We start from the raw sequence: 25370 nt of genomic DNA, 5'->3' as shown, positions 1-25370 counted from the left end.
CTTAAACCTGTTTTTGCACCTCTCCTTACCTCCTTTTCTCTTGTCTCAGAGATGTATTCCTTTTTTCAGTTTCCTGATTCAGTTTTACAAATATTTATTGGGCACCTGCTATGTCCCAGGTACTATTTCTGGTAGTTAAGGTACAACCATGAACAAAACAAAACAAAATTCCTTGCCTTCATACAGCTTACCTTGTAGTGAGAAGAGATAGCAAGCAAAGTAACTATTCTGGTGTATTAAAAGACTGTAAGTGCTATGGAGAAAAATAAAACCTGATAGAAAGTGTTAGCTGGAACAGAAAAATAGAAAGAGCCTAAATTAAAGCATTCATAGAATAGCAAGAAGACAACTATATAGAGATTAGTAGGAAATGAAATAAGAAAGGTAGATAATGACTGTGTTTTTTGTTCCGGTTAAAACTGAAGTGGAAGCCTTTGGAGGTTTTTGAGCAGAAGTGTGATGTGATAAAACTTTTTTCCCCAGATAGTTTAAAACATACAGACATAGAATAGTAAAATGAATTCCCATGTACCTGTCATCCAGCTTTAACAATTACCAGTTCATGGCCAAAATCATTTCTTCTCACTGTTCCTCGTGTATTATTTAATTTTTAAAAAAATTTTTAAAAGATTTTATTTATTTGTCAGAGAGAGAGGGAACACAAACAAACAGGGGGAACGGCAGGCAGAGGGATAAGCAGGCTCCCAACTGAGCAGGGAACCCGATGCGGGGCTCGATTCCAGGACCCCTAGGATCATGACCTAAGCCAAAGGCAGACGCTTAACCAATGGAGCCACCCAGGCATCCCTCCTCATGTATTATTTTAAAGCAAATTCCATATATCATGTTATTCATCCTTAAATGTGTGTGTACATATGTAAATTAAAAAGTATTCACATATAGTGAATTCTAATTATTCATAGTAATGTTCTAAAAACTTACAAGTTCTCAGTAACATCAGGAATGATAGAATATCATGTTGTATATATAAATAAATATAAATAAATAGTGGTCCCAGTAGATGTCATTGAGCAGATAAAACCCATGTGTTCTACTGCCTGCTGTACTAAGTTTCAGCACTCAGCTCTTGTCATTCTTCCCAATCCTTCTGTATGCTGGCTAATGGCATGACCATGCTTTGTCAGTCAAATAGACACCTGGGAACGTTTTAGGTTCCTCATTGGCGATTTTATATTGGCCTCCAAAAATTGCTGATTCTGCCTTCTTAGTCACTATGTGCATCCTGTCCTCCTCATCTTAATTGTAAAGTTTTCATTCTCACCTAGCTAGACTATTACAGTCTCTCCAAATAGAGTGGTTAAGTCTTCCTACTTGCCTAATTTCCTGTCCTCAGTCCATACCAGTGTACTTACACTTCTCCACATATGTCATGTTGTTTCGTCTGTCTGTGTCTGCACCTTCATTTCCCTCTGTTTTGAAAGTCCTTCTTTTCTGGGCACCTGGGTGATTCAGTCTGTTAAGCCTCTGACCCTTGATTTCAGCTCAGGTCATGATCTCAGGGTTTTGAGATTGAGCCCCCCCCCCCCGCCCCCAGGTCAGGGTCCTTGTTGAACGTGGAGCCTGCTTCAGATTCTCTATCCCTCTCCCTTTGCTCCTTCCCCCTATTGCCTCCCCTCCCCTGCTCTCGCTCGCTCTCTCAGGAAAAAAAAAATAAATTTATTTTTAGAAGTCCTTCTTTTCTGATCTCCCATAACATGGCAGGTGTCCTTGAATCTTTGAAGTTCCAACTCAAAAATTTTTGAAGTTCTAGGTATCCACGCTTTTCTCAAGTCCCAGCTCTTGTGTGATACCTTTCCCAATAAACCTAACTAGATTATCTTTCCCACAGTCTTTGTCTCACCTTTCTACCCTATGTAAAATTCTGTTTTAACTTGTATTGCAGTGAATTGTGTGTTAATCTCTGTTCCAACAGGCCATTAAGATCCTCGAGGGTGTAAACTCTTATATGTATTGCCAATCTCTTGGCACAGAAATAGACACCTGGTGTCCAAAATCTTATTGAATGAAATATATTCCCTAACATATTTTACTCATAAGGAAGCCTCTTAGTCCCACACCAAGAAACTATTTCAAACATAATTGCGTCAAGCTGTCTAAGCTGGTTCCCCTTTTCACAGCATATGAGAAGCCAAATGTGGGATGATGGTAGATTGGGAACTTGATAGCACAAGAGGAGGATACAAAAGAAACTAAAAAGTAGTTACAACTCAAATTTTGTCTTTATGGGCTGCATTGGTATAGAGGCAACAACACTTTATATCAGTTAATAATTATGATTGAGTCAGAATAATCAATGATGGTGATAACCATGAGTATTGATGAAAAGCTTAAATTGTTAGTATGTTATTTAGTGAATGAACTCTAGAAATTCATTCAGAATTAGTAGTATTTTGATAAGTTTTCTTATTTCTATAAGTTACTTTTTAAAACTTCCTTTTTTGTAGACAAACTGTTGAAAGTTTAACACACGTCGTTCAGTGTATGTTCTCTTCCCTTTTCTAATTAGTTTTTCTAGATGAGCTAAACAATGATTGGAAATCATTCTGAAGTTAATTGTGCCATATTGTCTTCCTTAACAGTACTAGGTAATTAAGATGTTCTTGTGTTAGGATACTTTGGAGCTGTAGTTTTAACTTCTTCCTTTTTTCTGAATAACTTAACGCATTTCTCATATATTTGTATTTACTCTACTAGATGCTAATGAAGTGAACAGATGGGTCAGATGATAAAAGACTAAATCCTACTTGGCAGATCCAAGTCTGTCAAGTTACAAGTTTTGTTGATTATATCAGTTTGCACTGGATTTCTGAGAAGAGAAGTAGAGTAGAGTAGTTCTTCAGGTTTATAGTTTATCATATCCATAGCTGGAAATAGTAGAAATTGAATAGTGAAAGTCAGCTCCAAATAGTGTGTGGTATGGTATTAATTTTGAAATTACATCCTTTGTATTTTACGCTTCTTAAATATTTTATTAAAGTTAATGTTTGCTCTGTATAATTAGTATAGTCATTGGCACAACTGTATGTATACTCCAGCTTAGTATTAGTTTGTACCTAGGAATTATTTTTAGTAGAACACTTATTTAAAAATATTATGCAAGCATACAGTTTTATTTCCTCCTTAGGTTGAAATCCTTGTCTTCCCAGGAAGGAAGAATACAAGATAGAGTGAGACTACCATAGGTGGAGTGCTCATTCAGGACAAGGAAGTTGGGGGTTTTTTGTTTTGTTTTATTTTTTTAAACATGGGCTGTTCTGAAAGAATATTTTCGGTTGCTACTTTGGAAAACATTAAACAGTTCCTAGGCCTTCCTGAGTTTGTTCAGTTGTAAGTTTGAGGAAGCTGCAGTTAGTAAATTGTGGTTGGCAGATGCTGTAAGCAGGTGACTCAGTAGGTTGAACTCATGATGACTCAACTGCGTAAAAACCATGCTGATAAATAGCTTGAAAGAAAAATTGCCTTCCAAACTTTTGAACTGCCATAAAAAGTTCAAAACTATTATTAAAGGTATCACAAAGAATATTAACATGTGGCTTTAGAAGGAAACACATTTTCCTTCAAGTAGTTTTAAGAGTTTTATTGTTCTGATTTTTGCTCTGTAGTAAATCTGAAAGGACCTTACACCAATGACACTTATTAGCAAGTTGTAGTTGAAAATGCAGAAATCTTGCAGGTCTGCATAAAGTTTATGCAAGAGAATACTTCTTTGAAAGGTCGGTTTCAGCTGGGAGATTAGCAGAGAAACCCAAATGGTAGTTGCTGTTGTTGTTGTTTAATTTTATTTTTAAGTAATCTCTACATCCAGTGTGAGGCTTGAACTCATTACCTTGAGATCTAGAATCGCATGCTCCACCAACTGAACCAAGCAGGCACCCCTTTTAATTAATACAATAAAAATAAATTAGTTAGCTTTTTTATTTAACATTGATATAATTGAACAAATAAAGCAAGATATGTAATCATTTTCTTATGTTTTGATGTAATAGGACATGTATATTAATATAGTATATCCCATTTCTAAAATGCTTTTGGATGACTTGATAAATTAATTATATCTGGTAAATCATATTCTGTTTGTGATATCCATTCCAAAACTTAGAATACCGTATTCCTGTGAACTAATCTCAATTTAGCAAACAATTTTCTGTATTTAAAATAATAATTTGGTTCATTGGGGTTTCTTTCACTTTTTGCGATGTTACTACTATAATAAGTAAATTTTTGGAAACCCAGTAGAGAGTATAAAGTTTTGATTCTAGAAGTGCATGGATTGGAAAAAGGTTAAGTGGGAAGGGCTTTGACAATAGGCAAATTGATGAATTTGCCTTCCAGCCATGTGATTAGGGGTAAATTACCTAATCTTTGAATATTTTTTCTCATCTGTAAAAGGGGGAGAATGCTTAATGACTTGGGTTGTTACAATTAAATGAAATTAACATTTCTGGCAGTTCTTTCAGTTAAAAAATGTTTTTATTGTTTATACTCACAAGTAAATATGCTTACTCTTAAATTGATATTTTTTAAAGTCTGAAATTAAGTTTGTCGCATAAATCATATGCAGTTAATTTAAGATACAGTTATATTGAACCTAAGGATACTGCTCATCTAGCATGATTGAAGAGTGATAATGCCAACAGTTCAGAGTCTTTAAGTCTTAGTTGTGTAGTGTTTTGAGAGATAACAGATGTGACTGTCATCATACTGTCTTCATTTTGGTTAAATTCGAGTTAAGTTGCAAAGCCTATTATTGAGCTTTTTTCAGGAGTGGCCATATAGAGATGAGTTTGTAAGAGTGAAGGGGCAAGCTGGCCCAAGATACATAAAATAAGTAAACTTTATGAATAATTGGGAACTGAGGAAGTTTGGTTTTGTGTTCATTATATTCTTAAATTGCTGTGTTGGCTCAATACTTTAAAAATAGGCACTTAGGGGCACCTGAGTGGCTCAGTCATTAAGCATCTGCCTCGGCTCAGGTCATGATCCCGGGGTCCTGGGATCGAGCCCCACATCGGGCTCCCTGCTTGGCGGGGAGCCTGCTTCTCCCTCTCTCACTCCCCCTGCTTATGTTCCCTCTCTCGCTGTGTCTCTCTCTGTCAAATAAATAAAAATCTTTTTAAAAAAATAGGGATTTAATTCTCTAGCACAATATCTGAAATACCACCTCAAGTTTCTGCAGTGAATATAAAATATCTATTTTATTTTACATGGGTGCTTTCTAAATTACCTTGTTTATTTATTTATTTATTTATTTATTAAAAGATTTTATTTATTTTTTTGACAGAGAGAGACACAGCAAGAGAGGGAACACAAGCAGGGGGAGTGGGAGAGGGAGAAGCAGGCTTCCCACAGAGCAGGGAACCCGATGCGGGACTCGATCCCAGGACCCTGGGATCATGACCTGAGCCGAAGGCAGACGCTTAACGACTGAGCCACCCAGGTGCCCCTAAATTATCTTTTTAAAAAATTCATTTATTTGAAAAAAAAAAAAAATTCATTTATTTGTGTTTTTGTTCTTGTTCGTTTTTTCCCCCTGAACGTTCACCATCAAATGCATTGTAAAGTGTTTCTTTGTACCACAACCTCTCAATTAGTGGGGAAAAAAAGTATTTCCTCTAGCTCCATGAAATATGAATTTTATGACAATATTTATCAAAAATATATTGAATTAAAGATTTTTATTTTTAGGAGTGCCTAGGTGGCTCAGTCATTAGGCGTCTGCCTTCGGCTCACGTCATGATCCCGGGGTTCTGGGATTGAGCCCTGCATCGGGCTCCCTGCTCTTCAGAGAGCCTGCTTCTCCCTCTCCCACTCCCCCTGCTTCTGTTCCCTCTCTCACTGTGTCTCTCTCAAATATTTATTTGACTGTCTCTTTTTTATTTATTTGACAGAGGGAGACACAGTGAGAGAGGGAACATACAAGCAACATACTATAAAGTTTTTTGAAAAAAGTTTGCATAGGAGTGCCTGGGTGGCTCAGTTGGTTGAGAGTCTGACTTTTTTTTTTTTTAAATAAAGATTTTATTTATTTATTTGACAGAGAGAGATACAGCAAGAGAAGGGAACACAAGCAGTGGGGGAGTGGGAGAGGGAAAAGCAGGCTATCTGCGGAGCAGGGAGCCCAATGCGGAGCTCGATCCCAGGACCCTGGGATCATGACCTGAGCCAAAGGCAGACGTCTAACGACTGAGCCACCCAGGCACCCCACACACATATTTTTATAATAGATTTTTATAGTAATGGAACACATCACTCATTCTGTAATGTTTTTCTCTTCCTATGTCATAAGCTTCTTTCCATGTCAGTAAGTGTATGTCTACAGAATCATTTTTACTAGCTGTACTGTGTTCTATTTGTATATGTATCTGACCAACTAAAAAACTGTTTTTCTGTTTTAAAACACATAGACTCTTCCTGTGCATGTATTATTTTGTTATTCATTTATTTTCTTAGATTCCTTTAAAGTTAATTGTGTGGACGAGTATGTATTTTAAATGTGTACATAGGTATAAATGACCACCTTATGTTTTACAAAATCTCACGCTACAGTATCAAAGATTTGGGGGGAAATGGTGTTGGTGTAGATTGTTCAAAGCTAATGCAAATTTTGAGTAAGGAACATAAGCAATAATCTTCTAACAGTTTATTTCTAATACTGTTAGGTAAATGTAGTACTTTACCTTTAAGGAAAAGAGGAAGGTTGCTTGATATTAATAATGTGTAAGGAAGAATTAAGATTGCTGAGTTAAGGTATCAAAAGCAAAAGGAGATTGGGGCAATCTAATAATATGAACTTCTGAGTCATCATGTGGTCACATTAAAAATTAAGAAAGTCGAACTGGATGAGTATTATGTCTAGTATTATGTTCAGTTTTATTTGTGTACTTTGCATTCAACCACTCATACTAGGCAGTGCAAAAAAAAAAAAAAAAGGCATGTGAACTAGCATTACTTCTGTGTTATACTAACATCGTTCATCTATTTTTTCCACGTCCCTGAAAGCTAATTTGAGTTACAGAAACACCTATTGTTTCAGAATAGGATGTGTAGTTAAGCCACCTTTCAGAAAAGTTTGTCTCCCATAATTAGTGTTTATATATGTAGGCCTTTAATTTTTGCCTTGCCAACCCAGTGTCATAAATTTTTTAACTTTTCACAATTGATCAGTGAAAATATTAGAATACATTTAAATTTTGTGGTTCCTGAATAATAGTGAAATGGACTTGTTTTTCAGAGTTTTTCTCACATTTTTTGTGCCATACTTTTTTGTCATTAGCCCTTATGTCTAGTTGCGTGGTACTCCTTATGATGTGTAAGAACTTTTTACATATAAAAGAACATTTATTTTAATATTATGATAATTATAGTATTATTCCCAGCTTGGAACTATCAAATTTTATTTTTCCTTTTTAAGAAAATACTTTTGGGGCGCCTGGTTGGCTCAGTTGTTAAGCGTCTGCCTTTGGCTCAGGTCATGATCCCAGGGTCATGGGATCAAGTCCTGCATCAGGCTCCCTGCTCAGCAGGAAAGCCTGCTTCTCCCTCTCCCACTCGCCCTGCTTGTGTTCCCTCTCTCGCTGTCTCTCTCTCTGTCAAATAAATAAAGAAAATCTTTAAAAAAAAAAAAAAGAAGAAGATACTTTCAAATGATACCTTTATGAAATCAACTGATTTGGCCAGTAAAATTTTAATTGACTTACTGATTACCTGGTTAATTCTAGGCAATTGAAATAAAACTATAAATGAGAAGCATCTGAAGACGCTTAGTAAATTCAAGGAAAAAGACAATATTTTAAAACAAGGTGATATTAAGGGCATCTTCAAGACTATGAAAGAGCACTGAGGATATAGCAAATAGTTGTCCAAAGTTAATCTTTCAGGAAAGATTTGTCTTTTTTTTTCTTGTCCTTTGAATTTTTTCTAATGTCATTCACATATGCTCTCTATTAATAAAAATTAAAAGGAAAGGATAGTATTTAATCATAATTCTACCACCAACACACAGCTACCATTTTTGACACATTTCCTTCCAGGCCCAGGCCTTAAGTGTCTGGGGGATTATTTTATTTATCTAAAACAAACCTTTTTATGGTTTGTTTTAGAGAGGGAGGTTGGGGAGAGGCAGAGGAAGAGAGAGAATCTTAAGCAGGCTCCGATGCCCAGCCTACAGAGAGCCCGAGGCTGGGTTTGATCTCATGACCCTGAGATCATGACTTGAGCCAAAATCAAGAGGCGGATGCCTAACTGACTTAGCTACCTGGGTGCTCTATTTAGGACCATTTAGATCTGGGGTCAGCAAACTATAGTCTGTAAGCTAAATCTGACCCATTGCCTTTTTTTACTACTTAAAAATTTAAGAATGGTTCCTTTTTCAGCTGTTGGGGGGGGGAATCAAAGGAATAATATTTCATGCTGTGTTAAAATTAATAGGAAATGCAGATTCTAATGTCCGTAAATAAAGTTTTATGATAATTTTTTCTATAGTCACATGTTCATGTGTTAATCTATGGCTCCATTTTGTGCTAAAATGGCAACATTGAGTACCAGAATATTGCTGCAAAGCCCTAAAATATTTACTCTCCATCCCTTTACATAAAAAGGCTGTTGATCTCTCACATAGATTCTTTTTTGTTTTTTAAGCTTAACTTTAACTTGGCTTTTTTGTTTGTTACTAAAAACTATGTTAATGGCAATATAATTCCCACATTGAAAGTACCATTTTTTTAATTCCCTAATGTCTGACATTGAGATGTTTGATTTTTTTCTTTTTCCCTATGTAAGTGCTGTGGTAAATCTTTGTCTGCTTTTTGCATTTTCTTTTTTTAAAATTTTTTATTGTTATGTTAATCACCATACATTACCTCATTAGTTTTAGATGTAGTGTTCCATGATTCATTGTTTGTTGCTTTTTGCATTTTCATAGAAGAAAAATATTTTTAAGTAATCTCTACACCCATTGTGGGGCAAGAACTCACAACCCCGATATCAAGAGTTGGATGCTCCACCAACTTAGCCAGCCAGGCACCCCAGAATTTTTTAGTAGTAGAATTACTGTATCAAAATGCATAAAAACGTAAAATTTTAACACATTAGACATCCACTGATGGATGGTAAAGTTACTACGGACCAGACAGAACAGGGATATGCAAAGGCAAGAAGATACTAAAGGAAGGTAGTATAATGTAGTAATTGAAAGTGTGAACTTCAAGTCAAACTTCTGCCATTGTTCAAATCCATATACCACCCCACCATTTATGACCTGAGTAACCCTGGACAAATCCAGTCCACCTCTGCCTCGATTTCTTTTTTTCTCCCCCAAAGATTTTATTTATTTGAGAAAGAGAGAGGGAGAGAGAACAGAAGCAGGGGGAGGGGCAGAGGGACAAGCAGACTTCCTGCTGAGCTCAGAGCTCAACTCAGGGCTCAATCCCAAGACCCCAGGACCATGACTTGAGCATCATAAGGTTATTTTGAGAATTAAGTTTATCACAGTGTTCATTTATAGTAAATACTGATGAACTCTGCAAATAATCTTCAGAATAATTTAGTAAAGTAAGTGTTCTTGAAAATGTTGTATTGGGAGCCTGAGTGGCTCAGTCTGTTAAGCATCTACCTTCAATTCATGATCCTTGAGTCCTGGTATCAAGTCCCACGTCGGGCTCCCTGCTTAGCGGGGAGTCTGCTTCTCCCTCTTATTCTCCCCCCTCCCATGCTCTCTCTCTCTCTCTCTCTCAAATAAATTTAAAAAAAAAAGAAAAGAAAATGTTGTATTAATCTCTTTCTAGTTAGAAAAATAATGTTATTGTGATTGTATTTGTGATCTTTTGAGGCAAGATACGGTATTTTTATTTTTTTAAAGATTTACTTATTTTAGAGAGAGGGAGAGAGAGAATGTGCATGCACACAGGCGGAAGGAGGGGCAGAGGGAGAGGAAAAGAGACACTCTCAAGCGGACTCTCTGCTGAGCGTGGAGCTGGATGCTAGGCTCATTCTCAAGACCCTGGGATCACAACCTGAAACCAAGAGTCAGATGCTCAACTGACTGAGCCACCCAGGCGCCCCAAGATATACAGTATTTTTAAAGCTGTATCCATTTACCTAGGTTTTCTTTGGGGAAATATTTTAATTCCAGTATATATATAAATTTAGACCAATAATGATAAAAAATTATGTTACAATACTTTCATTGTCGTGAATTTTGTTTCCGTTGTATTTATTGTGATTTGAGATTTGTCCTTTGATTAGACATGAAGTCTAAAGCTTGATTCTATTTTATGTAGTTTATTTCTTTTTTAAGATTTTTATTTGAGAGAGAGTGAGAGTGAGAGAGATCACAGAGGAAGAGGGAGAAGCAGACTCGCCACTGAGCAGGGAGCTTGATGTGGGGCTCAATCCCAGGACCCCGAGATCACGACTTGAGCTGAAAGCAGACGCCCAACCAACTAAGCCACCCAGGCACCCCTTATTTAGTCTATTTTGATAGTACTGATGTTATAAGCAGTTTTTTTCAGTGAAAATGATTATATTCTTACACCCAGAGAGATATATTTGATAAATAACATAAGTTATCATTATGCTGTGAAGAGTTTGAAAAACAGTAATGCTCGGGGTGCCTGGCTGGCTCTGTCAGTAAAGCATGCAGTTCTTGTTCTTGGGGTCGTGAGTTTGAGCCCCACATTGGGTGTAGAGTTTACTAAAGAAAAAAATTAATAAATTTTTTTTCAAAGGAAAAACAGTAATGCTGTTCAGTATATTTTAGTTTATACAGATAAACTGGACACATTTTTAACTATAATGAGTTAACTAAAACTATGGCAATCTTTTCTGAGTTGGGATTCTATTAAATGTACAGTTTGGGGTTTGTTTTTTCTTTTGTATTGATAATTTTTGGTGAAAGTCTTCAGGCCAGAGTCACTTTTGCGAATCAGAATATGTCAAAATTAGCTAATGAAGGAAATTACTTAAAATGTTCAGTGGAAGTAGACATCACTGTAGTTAGAACCTTTCTCACTTTAAATGACATTTACAGTAACATTTGAATTTCTCAGAATTATGAATTGCCAGATATTTAAACAGAGGAAATATTTTTTAAGTAAACAAAATGAACTTTGAAATTCATTTAATGATGAAGGTATATATAATGAAAATATTGAAATGTTGTTTCACATTATCATATTTCAGTTGTTACAAATTTGGGCAATCATGAAGATTAGAGAAACATAGAACTTATAACTATACATGAAATTAAAAAATCTTGACTTTAAAAATTTAGAATCTTCTCACTGTTTTCTAATTTCTCACAGTATATACTCCTCTTAAATTAATTTTACCATTTCCTTTTTAGTTATTAAAGAAGCATATAATGGCAGATAGTACCAAATGGAAGTTTCAAGGGGAGATTCCTAAAATATTTGGATTGATCTATAATGATTGGTTGCTTACAGTAGCAAAAAGCATCAAGGTAGATTTTTGAGGATGATTCTTCTCCCCCCGCACCCACCCCTTTCTTGGTTTAAAACTCTGGAATCAGGCTACTTTCAGGGTTTTATAGGTAAAGGTAAATTATGTTATCATTGCAAAGAGCCACATACAGTTGTTGTATTATTATTTTTTTTAACATTCACTCAATAAAATTGCTTTTCTAAAACTAGGAGCCAAGAGATATGGTAAATATAGGCATACATAGGAGATCCTGCAGGTTCAGTTCCAGACCACTGCAGTAAACTGAATATTGCAATAAAGTGAGTCATATGATTTTTATGGTTTCCCAGTGCATATAAAAGTTATGTTTACACTATACTGTAGTCTAGTAAGTGTGTAATAGCATTATGTCTTAAAAAATGTCAGTATACGTAACTTAATTAAAAAATACTTTATTGCTAAAAAAATGCTAGCCGTTGGGACACCTGGGTGGCTCAGTTGGTAAAGCGACTGCCTTCGGCTCAGGTCATGATCCTGGAGTCCCAGGATCCAGTCCCACATCGGGCTCCCTGCTCAGCCCGGAGTCTGCTTCTCCCTCTGACCCTCCCTCCTCTTGTGCTCTCTCTCTCATTCTCTCTCTCTCTCATATAAATAAATAAAATATTTAAAAAAAAAAATGCTAGCCATCATGTTTGCTTTCACCCATATGTAATCTTTTTGTTGGTGGAAAGCCTTCCTCAAATTTGATGGCTGCCAACTGAGCCCAGTGGTAGTTGTTGAAAGTTGGGTGGCTGTGGCAATTTCTTAAAATAAGACAACAGTGACTTTTGCCATATTGCCTGACTTTGTTTCATGACTAATTTCTCTGTAGCATGGAATGCTGTTGGATACTATTTTACCCACAATGAAACTTTCAAAATTGGAGTCAGTCCTCTCAGTTGGAGTAAACCCTGCTGCTGCTTTATCAGCTGAGTTGGTGTAATATTATAAATCTTTGTTGTCAACAGGCTTCAGAGCATCTTCACCAGGAGTAGATTCCATCTCAGGAAATCACTTTCTTTGTTCATCCATAAGAAGCAATATCCTCATCCTTTCAAGTTTTATCATGAATTGCAGCAATTCGGTCAGATCTTCAAGCTCCACTTCTTTTTTTTTTTTTTTTTTTTAAGATTTTATTTATTTGCGAGAGAGAGAATGAGAGACAGAGAGCATGAGAGGGAGGAGGGTCAGAGGGAGAAGCAGACTCCCCGCTGAGCAGGGAGCCTGACGCGGGACTCGATCCCGGGACTCCAGGATCACGACCTGAGCCGAAGGCTGTTGCTTAACCAACTGAGCCACCCAGGCGCCCCCAAGCTGCACTTCTAATTCTCTTGCTATTTCCACTACATCTGCAGTTATTCCTCCACTGAAATCTTGAATCCCTGAAAGTCATCCATGAGGGTTAGAATCAACTTTTGAATTCCTGTGAATATTGATATTTTGGCCTCTTGTCATAAATCATGAACGTTCTTAATGATATCTAGCATGGTGAATCCTTTCCAGAAGGTTTTCTATTTACTTTGTCCAGATTCATCAGAGGAATTACTATCTATGGCAGCTATAGCCTTACAGGATGTATTTCTTCTTTTTTTTTTTTAAAGATTTTATTTGACAGAGACACAGAGAGGGAACACAAGCAGGGGGAGTGGGAGAGGGAGAAGCAGGCTCCCCGCTGAGCAGGGAGCCCGATGCGGGGCTTGATTCCAGGGTCCTGGGATCATGACCTGAGCTGAAGGCAGACGCTTAACGACTGAGCCACCCAGGTGCCTCACAAGATGTATTTCTTAAATAATGAGACTTGAAAATCAAAATGACTGCTTGATCTATGGGTTGCAGAATAGATGTTGTATTAGCAGGCATGAAAACTACATTAATGTAATTTAAAGTCACCAGCTGCATTAGCCCTTAACAAGAGCATCAGCCTGTTCTTGGAACCTTTGAAGTCAGGCATCAACTTCTCTCTAGCTATGAAAGTTCTAGATGGCATCTCCAATAGAAGGCTGTTTCACCTACATTGAAGATCTGTTGTTGATTGTAGCCACCGTCATTAATTATCTAAGCTAGATCTTCTAGATAACTTGCTGCAGCTTCTATATCAGACTTGTTGTTTCACCTTGCACTTCTATGTTATAGAGATGGCTTTTTCCCTTAAAGCTTATTTACCAACCTCTGCTAGCTTCAGACTTTTCTTCAGATTTCTCACCTCTCTAGGCCTTCATGGAATTGAAGAGAGTTAGGGCCCTACCCTTGGATTAGGCTTTGGCTTAAGGGAATGCTGTGGCTGGTTTGATCTTCTATCCAGACCACTTAAATTTGTTCCGTATCAGTAATAAGACCATTTTGCTTTTTATCATTCATGTGTTCACTGGAGTAGCACTTTGAATTTCCTTCAAGAACTTTTCCTTTCCATCCACAGCTTGGCTAACTGTTTGGCATAAGAGGCCTTACCTTTCAGCCTGTCTCAGTTTTTGGCATACATTCCTCACTAAGCTTAATCATTTCTAGCTTTGGATTTGAAGTGAGAGACAAGTGACATCTTTTCACTTGAACCCTTAGAAACCATGGTAGGGTTGTTAATTGGCCTGATTTCAGTACTGTTGTGTTTTAGGGAATAGGGAAGCCAGAGGAGAAGGAAAAGAGACTGGGAGCGGCTGGTTGTTAGAAAAAGTCAGAACACACACATTTATCAGTTGCATTTGCTGTCTTACATGGGTGTGGTTGTGGTGCCATAAAACAGTTAAAATAGTAACATCAGAGATCACTGATCACAGATCACCGTAACAAATATAATAATAATGAAAAATTTAGAAATACACAAGAATTACCAAAATGTAATACAAAGACATGAAGTGAGCAAATGCTGTTGGAGAAATGGCATCAGTATAGATTTAGTCGAGGCAGAGCTGCCACAAATCTTCAATTTCTAAAGCACAGTAAAAATGAGGCATGCATGTAAAACGATTTAGAAAGATTGGTAGGTTATTTTAATCAGGACAGCTTTAAAAAGGGGGCATTCTAGAAGGGTGATTTATTTTAATATATATTATAATATATATTGTAATGTATCGACAAGAAGATTGTTAAGACTATGGCAAAAAACTTTAGAAGAAACAGTTAAAACTAAGCCTTAAAGTAGAAGAAAGATTCTATTTTTTGTTTTATGTGCTTGTAATTCATAAAATAGTCACCACTCTGGATTCACTGCTGACCTCAGGCTTGCTCACGGATTTCTACAACCAGTCAATGCCTTTATTGTGTTTGGCAAGAATTTTTTTTTTTTTTTTTAAGATTTTATTTATTTATTTGAGAGGGAGAATGAGATAGAGAGAGCTATGAGAGCGGGGAGGGAGGGTCAGAGAGAGAAGCAGACTCCCTGCTGAGCAGAGAGCCTGATGCGGGACTCGATCCCGGGACTCCAGGATCATGACCTGAGCCGAAGGCAGTCGCTTAACCAACTGAGCCACCCAGGCGCCCTTGGCAAGAATTTCTTAAGGCCACCCAAACTATTTGCAACAGGTCATTGCTTCTAAAGCTTGCATTTTTATTTTTATTTTTTTTTAAAGATTTTATCCATTCATTTATTTATTATTTAAGAGAGAGAGAGAGAAAGAGCATGAGCAGGGGGTAGGGACAGAAGCAGGCTCCCCAATGATCAGGGAGCCCTACGCGGAGCTCGATCCCAGGACCCTAGGATCATGACCTGAGCCGAAGGCAGACACTTAACAACTGAGCCACCCAGGCGCCCCAGAAAACACTCCGTTTTCAATCTTAACTTCTAACCAGAGATTTTAAAAATGCTTCCCTTGTATGTTTATGATCCTGTAAACAACCATTGTGAATATAACTCAGTGTTTCAATTGTATTTACATTTTTCATTTCATGGAAAGGATAAAACATTCAGTTCTAGGATCCTATACTGTTTGTAAAGCCGAACCTTCTGGATATTAGATAATTTGTTATTTTGTTAAGTTCTTAGGATTATATGATGATGCTATGAGAATGGATGGTATTGAAAACATGAAAGTGTGGAAGAAAACTACGGTGGTGTTTTCATTTTATGCGTAAACTTTTTTTTTCTTTTTAAGATTTTATTTATTTGAGAGAGAGAGAGAGCACAAGCGGTAGAGAGGGAGAAGCAGGTTGCCTATCAAGCAGAGAGCCTGATGTAGGTCTCGATCCCAGGACCCTGGGATCATGACCTGAGCCGAAGGCAGATGCTTAACCGACTGAGCCACCCATGCGCCTCTGCATAGACAAAATAACTTGCCCATTGACCTGCTGGATATTGTCTTAAATGACTTAAAGTCATCAGTTATCTTTAGGCCACAATGTCTGATAAAAATACTTACAGAAAAGTTATTTTTAAATTTTTTTAAAAAGATTTTGTTTATTTGAAAGAGAGAGAGCACGAGCAGGTGGAGGGAAAGGGAAAAGCAGGCTCCCGCTGAGCAGGGAGCCCCACATGGGGCTCTATCCCAGGACTGAGCCACCCAGGTGCCCCAGAAAAGTTATTTTTAGAGAAAAAAACATAATATACCAAAACAGTTCTAATTTTCTTTAAGCTGTTGACTGAAATTGGTTTGTTTGGATCAATGTAGGATAAAGAACATTCATCACTTTATTTTTTCTGTTTTTGGTTCTAAGTAAAAATAAAACTACTGCTGAGAATATTGCTTAAAAATGTATATTTAAAAATTATAAAATATTGAAATGTTGGAGTTCGCTATTTTCCCTTATCCAACAGAATCATTTTTTAGCCAATAAAAAATGCACCTAAATGTCATTTAAAATTTCTGAACATCAATCCCATTTCCAGAACTATTTACCAATTAATAGTATGAATTGAAAACAGAATTTCATTGTATTGATTATATCATTTCTATTAAGAAATTATTAGAAATTATATTTTTCGGGCACCTGGGTGGCTCAGTCGTTAAGCATCTGTCTTCGGCTCAGGTCATGATCCCAGGGTCCTGGGATCGAGTCCCACGTCAGGCTCCCTGCCTGGCAGGGAGTCTCCTTCTCCCCCCCCCAACTCCCCCTGCTTGTGTTCCTGCTCTCGCTATCTCTCTCTCTGTCAAATAAATAAAATCTTAAAAAAAAAAAAAAGAAATTAGATTTTTCTTACATGGTTTCAGAACATAAATAATTTAGCCAGAATGAGCATGTATCACAGTATTTCCTTGATTATACAAATGAGGCAAGAATAGTATGGATAATAGAAAATGTTAGCCCATTTTCTCTTTCTGCCATTCGAATCTTTATAATTTTGTTTTTGAAAGATAGAAATTCTTTTATTTATTTATTTATTTTTTTGGTTTAAATCATAGTCTCGATTCTAGGCTTCTGAATTAACCAAAACCAACCAGGAATTATGAAAACATGTACACCCAGGACTTAATTACCTATTGACTTTAATTATGTAAAAATTTTAAATATCTTAATATATATGTAGAGAAATTTAAAAATTCTTAATAAATCAGACATATGAAGCATAGGATCTTTTTTTAAATTAAAACAAAATTTTATTCTCATTCCAGTACTTTTTTCAGGAAATATGCACATAAACAAAATATAAAGAAAATCCATCTCTGTTCTTTGCCTGGAAGTAAAATCAGAAATCTCCTTAGTAATTTTCTTCTCTACCTTCATATTTCAGTAGAAATTGTATTTTAACATCTGTCACAATTTATTATTTCACAGGAATATACAAACCACACTGATCTTTTACTTGGTGTGGACACAAACAGAATTCACATTTACAGCATCAGATTTTTTTTTCTTCCAAATCTTTTTTTTTTTAATGCTACCTATAAGACATACACTCTTTTTTTTAGTTGACATATAATGTATTATTTGTTTCAGGGGTACAGGTCTGTAATTCATCAGTCTTATATAATACCCAGTGAAGCATAGGATTAATGTTGGAACACTATCTTTAGGGAAATTCTCATTTTTCGATGTGGATGGTATCAATCTTTATATTTGATGAGTATCATCCTCATTGACCTAAGAGAATAAACCTTATCTTTCAAAGTGGGTGATTTTTCTGCTTCAAAACCTGATACATTATTATATTTGGAAAGCTAAACATAGTACAGGAGGGCGCCTGGGTGGGTCAGATGGTTAGGCGTCTGCCTTCGGCTCAGGTCATGATCCCAGAGTCCTGGGATTGAGTCCCACATCCGGCTCCCTGCTCCTTGGGAGCCTGCTTCTCTCCCTCTGCCTCTCTCTCTCTCTGTGTCTCTCATGAATAAATAAAAATAAAAAAATTAAAACCATAGTACAGGAATATATCAGGGAAGCTCATTTATTTGTGGAAGTCTTAAAAAATAGTTTATTTTAATATACTATTAATTTAATATAAATTTAGTTAAATTTATACTATTAATTTAATATAGTTAATATACTATTTAAAAATAGTATATTTTTTCTTTAATTATTAATGAAAGGATTTGGTCATTGAATTATTTTCCTGTGCTCATGAATATATATATTCATAACATATATGTGTGTATGTGTATATATGTGTGTCTGTATATGTATGTACATATACATGTGTGTATATAAAATGCAGCCATTTATAGAAATAGAGTTTGTAGTCAATTTGCCATCAAGTTGCATTGCCTTGATTAGAAGTTTCTAATCTTGCTTTGTACCAGTAATTTATTTTTTTATTTTAAATCATGGGTAGGCAGTCTACCACCACAAGCCTGCCTCCTGTTTCTGTAAGGCCTTTTACTTTTTTTTTTTTTTTCATTTTGCTGGTAAAACATTTAGGCCTTTTGCATTTTTAAACAGGAAAACAGTTCAAGAAGAATAATATGTCATGACACCTGAATATTCTGTGAAATTCAGGCTTCATAGAATGCCAGTAAATAAAGTTATTGGAACACAGCCATGCTGGTTCGTTTATGTATTGTTTATGGTATTCTTGGCAGCTTTTGGTACTACAATTCAGAATTGAGTACTTGGAGTAGAGACAGTATGACCTTCAAAGCCTAACTTACTTACTCTCTGGCCCTTTATAGGAAAAGTTGGCAAATTTTTTTGCCAATCCTTGGTTTAAATAATGAAAATATATGGAAGCTCTCATTGGTAGATTTAATTAAACTGCAGATGGTTTAGACAACTGCTATTTGAAGATCTTTGTAGTAGCTCTCAGACTAAGTAGGTTTCCTGTTCCAGTAAATCCTTACCAACAAAGTGGATTCTTTTATAAGTTATACAAGAACTGCTATGATAGCAGTGGGTGTCACTCTTGACCTATATGGACTTAACATTCACGTTTTTAACTGTTAGCTAGTACCTCAGGGATCTAAGGACAAGCAATCATTTGTAGTTTTGTTGAAGCATGAATTTAAATTATGACTGTGGGAAAATGGCGTGGCAATGCATGTTTAATTACCTAACTTGACATTCAAGATATAGGTAGTTACTTTTATGAATAACTCTTAATAAAATACAGTCAAATGTGATTTTTTATGGGGAAATTTATGTAATATGATGGGATTTAAGAGGTCATCACAAAGGTCAAGGATTTTATTGCAGGGAGAAAAATCAGTCCATTACTAAGCCACATATCAATATCAGTTTAAAAGCAGGTATTAGGTCATTGTGTATCAGAAATTGTCCAAACGGAGAGAAAGCCGGTTTTGAGATACTTCTTGTATTCTAAAATGAAAAGTGCTATCCTTGGGGGCACCTGGGTGGCTCAGTCGTTAAGCATCTGCCTTCTGCTCAGGTCTTGATCCCAGAGTTCTGGGATTGAACCCCACAAGGAGTCTGCTTCTCCTTCTGCTCCTCCTCCCGCTCATGCTCTCTCTCTCATAAACAAATCAAATCTTTAAAAAAAAGTACTATCCTAGGGGCGCCTGGGTGGCTCAGTCGTTAAGCGTCTGCCTTCGGCTCAGGTCATGATCCCAGGTTCCTGGTATCGAGCCCCTCATCGGGCTCCCTGCTTGGCGGGAAGCCTGCTTCTCCCTCTCCCACTCCCCCTGTTTGTGTTCCCTCTCTCACTATCTCTCTCTCTCTGTCAAATAAGTAAATAAAATCTTAAAAAAAAAAAAAAAGTACTATCCTAGATACCAGTTAGGATTTTAAAGCAAATCTCTGACAGCTATTAAGCCAATCAGCTCAGTCACCTAGATAGAAACTAACAGCTGGTATATTATTCTCTAATTCAAGCCTCTGTGGGCTGTTCTGTCAGTAGTTACATCCAGAGTTTATGTGACATAAAATATTTGTTGAACCAGTAAGAAGTACTTTGTCATGGTAAGACAGATCATTCCCTTATTATCTTAGAAAATTTGTTACATATATTATGAACACTGTCATAATATTCCTATCATTAAACCTAGTCAGACATATCTGAATATCTTAGTGCCATAATCTTACTTTTTTATACTATTGTAATTGTTATTTTTTCCTTTGATCTGGAATGAAGTAGAGAACCACTTAAAAAATAAGGTTAGTATAGTAGTCCTACTATCAGAATACAAATTCTAACCTGATTTTAATTTTTATATTTTGAGAAATGCTTTTTTTTTTAAAGATTCCATCATATTCTTCTTTATACATAAAAAAAATCATGGTTTTTTTTTTTTATTATCTCAAATAGTAATTTAGGGCAGTGTTTATCTAGAAATACAGCATTTGAGAATTTGTAGCTCACGACGAAGTCACATTGCCAAAGAGATTATATTCTCTTTGATGCTTTCTGATTGTAAGATTGCATGAGTTTAACATCCTAAGTGACCCCTGTCAGATGAGTGTTAGATGGTTGCTACCTATGGAATCTCACATAACTAATGTGAGGGGGGTTACAGCAATATAACTTCCTCCTGATGTTCAGTTCTTCACTTTTGACCCATTCTGACTAAATAAGATAAAGTCTTTTATTTCTTTTACTGCCCTTTACTTCTTACATATAATGTGAAGAAATGTATCAAATTTTGAAAGGCAGTTACAATAAACAGTCTAATTCATTCCTTTTCATTGTACCAATTCAGGGGAGAAAGAGTAGGTGAAAGGAGCCTGAGCTCTTTAGAATTATAAAACTAGGTTCAAATGCTAGGTCTTTCCATCACATTCTGACTATATAGCCATGGACCTCTCTGTGTATAACATGTAAAGAGGGCATAGTAATTTAGGCCTCAGAAAAATGTTAAAGAAATTGATTATATGAAAGCATCTAGCATGGTATCTGCCATAGTAAACATGCGCACTAATGTTAGCTGTTGTTATATACATTAAGGTGCCCCACTAACGTTCAATTAGAGTTAACTTCTATCTTTTTAAAAGGTGAACAGCATACAAGTGAACAATAAAGGTATTCCAAAACCTCACTTAAGGCATTGTTTAAAACTTTTCCGTGTTTTCTGTATAAGCTTCTAGTAAAGCAGATCTTGCTTACCTGATTTTTTTCCCATTAATCATTTGCTGGAAGTTATAATTCGCAGAATAATACATTGGATAGAATTTATGGAGAAGAGGAGATTCACAGAGGGTGCTATTGCTTCACTGGGTGATTTGTTGTGGGGAAATTGAAGAAATACATATTATTTCAGTTAATATAAAAATTATGTGTGTAGATAACTTTTAGCTACTGAAAAGTGAAGTATTGTGTGGTTGATTTTTTTAAATCTCATACAAACTCAAGGCACAGGTGAAGTTCTTTATTAATCAATTGTATTCCAAAAGATAGTAAATATTCGTATTAATAATATTAATTATAGATCCTTAGTTTCTCTTCTCTGTGACTTTGCCTTATGGCCTTGTATCTGATTTTTAGCACTTTCACAAAATTGTTCAAATCAATAAATAGAAAAACAAACCCCACCTTATTTGTCTACCTGGTAGCAACTCTTAGAAGATTTGGTCATTTATCCTTTAAAATGGGAATGATGACTACAACAGAAATACCTACAGAAGCGTCTGAGTGGCTGAGTCAGTTAAGCATCCAATTCTTGATTTCTGTTAGGTCATGATCTCACAGTTGTGGGATTCAGACCTGCATTGGGTTCCACGCTCAGTGTGGACCCTGCTTGAGATTCTCTCTCTCCCATCTCCCTATGCACCTCCCCCCCATTTGCATGCACGCTCTCTCTCTCTCTCTCAAATAAATAAATAAATGAAAAAAAAATTTAAGGAAATACCTAAACTTACAGAGCACTATTCATAAAGAAGTACTTCAGCAATAATGTGACTATCATAACCAGACAGTATGTTTGGATAATTTTCTTGGGTTTTAATTGATTTAGTAATACCATAGATAATTCAGAATTGGATATCTTAAGAAAACTAGTTTCAGTTATTTTTTTTTTTTTTAAGATTTTATTTATTTATTTGACAGAGAAAGACACAGCGAGAGAGGGAACACAAACGGGGAGTGGGAGAGGGAGAAGCAGACTCCCTGCCGAGCAGGGAGCCCGATGCAGGACTCGATCCCGGGACTCCAGGATCATGACCTGAGCCGAAGGCAGTCGCTCAACCAACTGAGCCACCCAGGCGCCCTCAGTTATTTTTTTAAAGTCTTACTAGGAAAACGTATTCATTAAGATGGAAAGAGGCAGATATTGGTAACTGCTTTATAGATGAGGAAATTGATACGTAGAAGCTTGAACTTCTATAAGGTCATTTCAGTAAATATATTCAAGTTACCAGTTTTGTTTTTAAGATTTTATTTATTAGAGAGAGAGCAGGAGGGGCAGAGAGAGAAAGAGGAACAGACTTCACGCTGAGCAGGGAGCCCGACTCAGGGCTGGATCCCAGGACCCTGGGATCATGACCTGAGCTGAAGGCAGTCGGAGGAGCCTACAACTCCTGATCTCAGAGTTGTGAGTTCAAGCCCCATGTTGGGTGTAGAGAGTGCTTAGAAATAAAATTTTAAAAAAGAAAAAAGAAAGAAAATGAATGGGTCATCGTTGAGGAGGTATTTGTATGTTTAATGATCTTGGTTATATAGTCCATTATCTTAACTTTTTAAATGAATAATATATAAATAAACGTTGAACATATTTTTTATCCCAATAGGGTTTGTTTATTTTTTTTTTACATAAACTACACCAACATGGGGCTTGAACTCATGACCCCAAGATCAAGTGTCACATGCTCTACCAACTGAGCAGCCAGGCACCCCTAATTCTAATACTTTTAAACTGTAATATTTCAATACAAGAGATTGGTTTTATAGAGCATACTTGTACCTATCTACAAAGTATTGTCAGTGCTGCTTTAACAGCAGTTTATTAATGCCTTCCACCCTAGAGTATAAAAGCTTGAGAGCAATAGACCATAGTAAACTTAGTATATAAGTTAGCACTGACACCCACATGATTTTGTGGTTTTCTAGACAAGTGCCCATCTTTTTGCCAGTTAAATGTCTAGGATAAGAGAAGAGTGGTTGTAATAAAGGTGAGTGTTTAGAGAAGACTCACAACTACAGAAACAAAACCAGAGTGCAAATGTTTGAAGGACTATAGGGTAGGAAAGTGATTGTTTGACTTCAGGTAGTTAAGCTTGGATCTGTGTGTGGAAGTTAAAGAAAGATTTTGAAAGAACTTGATAGCTGTCAGAGCTATCTGGAAATTGTAATGGTTTTCCTTGGGAAATAGAATGTTTCCTGTGTTTTGTCTGTCATAGACACACCTGGTTTGTATTATTTAGAGTCTGAACTTTCCATTGTATTTTCTATTCCTAAGATGAAGAGGTTAACTAAGTGTGCAGTGCATTCATTATTAAAGGAGTGTGGAGAAAAGGGATTCTAGAAAGTTTCTTTACCAAAAAGAACGTCATGGACATTTTCCCCCCAGATGACAGATTTTACCTACTTTTGTATGTTACTTTCCCACTGCAGTATTTCCTTCTGCAAAGTATACAACATTTCTGTATATTTTCCAAAGAATATAGTTGATAACTTTGAGGTCCTTTATTTCTTCCTCTTGGTGTTCACTAGGTATAAATGAAGTATCAGAGTATTTACCACACTATTATTGTAAAAATTCGTAGTAGTCCCTTACAGTAGTGATGAGATGAGAGGGAAAAGCTTTATTTAGATAAACTAAAATTTAGAGTAGAAGAGTGAAAAGTATGACCTACATGATTAGGGGTCCTTCTTTGTACTCTTCAGCCACTTTCTGACATTTCCAAATTGCCACATTATTTTAATTCACCAGATAGAATTCCCTTCATTTAGCTCCCTTCTGTTCACTGGTTTCCATGATCTGCCAGTCCACTTTTATAAGGGCCGCCAATTGACAGTGCTGCTTTGTTGTTCTTCCCAGCTCTACTCTAGGGCTCCTGCCGCTGATCTCAAATGCAGGAGCAGCAGAGGTGCTTTGAGAGAGAGAGAACAGAATGTCAAAGAGTCCAGCGGGGGACCAACAGATTGTGGGAAACCATGTGACTGTGTGATTCACATCTCCAAGGAGAGAGAACCGGTTGTTTCTGTGTCTAGATCCACCCTGTTATGAGGATAATACCATCAATAATGTAATTTTAATTGCCTGGATGCTTTGACACTGGCTTGAAAAAATAAAACTTAGCAGTGAAGTTACTGGTCAGATGAGTTTGAGTAGAATTGAATTCTATGACATTTAAATCAAGATAGTGGATAATGACTTCTGTAGTTTAAAACTCAAACATTTTAGGCATTATGGGAAGAGAGGGAATTCATCTATGTGTATATATATTGTCACTAAAATATTCAACTCAATTCTTTTGCTACCAACCTTAGATGACCTGATGCTATTTGGTTTGTATTGCTTCTCATCGTGAAACCCTTAAAAATGTGACTTATCTAAGGCCACACTTAAAGTTAGAAAACACATTAGTAAATTTCAGATTTTGTCTTTAGGACATTGTTGTCAAGGATCAACTCTTAACCATGGGTTAATTTCTTATGCTGTTATTATATAATTGCTAATGAACTATAACTTATGAATTTGTGTTTTTGCATACATTTAGATGAAGGAATTTTCTTCAGTCCTTAGAAAATATAGGAGGGAAAGTTTGTAACATTAATGTTAGGACAGCATAACATGAACCTTTCTTTTAATCTGTAATTCTAGGACGACATAGACAGCCTAAACCCAGTTCTCAGGGACAACCCGCAACTTCAGGAAGAAGTGAAAGTCTGGGTAAAGGAACAAAAGGTTCAGGAGATTTTTATGCAAGGTAACTATTTTGAAGTTATGCATTAAGGTTTTTTTTGGAACTGGGCAGTGTTTGATGTTTGGTTTTGGTTGTTCAGTTACATGCAATGTTAATAGAAGACCCAGTTCAATATTTTGAGTTCCTAGTCCAGGGAAAATAATAGCAAAATCATAATTTCAGTATAAGTCAGTAACTTCACCAGTTTATTTAACTAATTTGAGCTAAATGACTGGCATGAAATTATAACCACACACAGGTGTTTTGTTGATAGGAAAATTTCCATATTACAGAATACAGTTAGGTGTGTCCTTCCTGGAGAAGGAAACATTGTTTGCAGTAGAGGATTGCCCAAAGCCACAATTGATTTCCTTTGAAGAATGCTGTTAATATCTGATAAAAGTGGCCTATTTCAGTTCAGCAGTGACCATAATACTAGCTTTAGTTTTGTTTCCCTTTTTTAGTAAGTTATAAATTTGTCTATAACATGTGACTTTCAAACCAGTAAGGTTTTTTCTAGTGATTTCTTTTTCTGCCAGTAGAATCATATTGTAAGCTTTTTGTGAAATTGAATTGAAACTAGGAACCAGTATGATGTGAAGTATTGATGTTTTGTTGAATGCTTTTAAAAAGGAATTTTGTTGTAAAATACCCATATTCATCCCAGTCCTCAACTTTCATGTCATTTAATTTCAGCATTAATAATCGCTAAGCTGTGGCTCTTTTGCTCTTTTGTTATG

At 36.2% G+C, this 25370-nt stretch overlaps 1 protein-coding gene across 5 annotated transcripts in view; it reads left to right on the top strand.

The window, feature by feature from the left end:
- The window catches only part of LOC118020124 (probable JmjC domain-containing histone demethylation protein 2C), a 342056-nt gene that overhangs the window by 270822 nt on the left and 45864 nt on the right, over positions 1 to 25370 (top strand). For 4 of the 5 annotated variants that reach the window (XM_035020072.1, XM_035020055.1, XM_035020063.1 and 1 more), the window contains one exon: positions 24549 to 24654. In XM_035020072.1, the coding sequence (XP_034875963.1) occupies positions 24648 to 24654 (7 nt within the window). In that variant the 5' untranslated portion in view covers positions 24549 to 24647. Of the gene's footprint in view, positions 1 to 22592; positions 23971 to 24548; positions 24655 to 25370 lie in introns of those variants that run through there. The other variant, XM_035020092.1, reaches the window with a different exon arrangement.

This window comes from Mirounga leonina, unplaced genomic scaffold, assembly GCF_011800145.1.
Source record: "Mirounga leonina isolate KUSES-001 unplaced genomic scaffold, KU_Mleo_1.0 Mir_109, whole genome shotgun sequence".
Taxonomy (NCBI): domain Eukaryota; kingdom Metazoa; phylum Chordata; class Mammalia; order Carnivora; family Phocidae; genus Mirounga; species Mirounga leonina.
The sequence above is the reverse complement of the archived record's forward strand: the minus strand, read 5'-3'. Positions and strand labels throughout refer to the sequence as shown.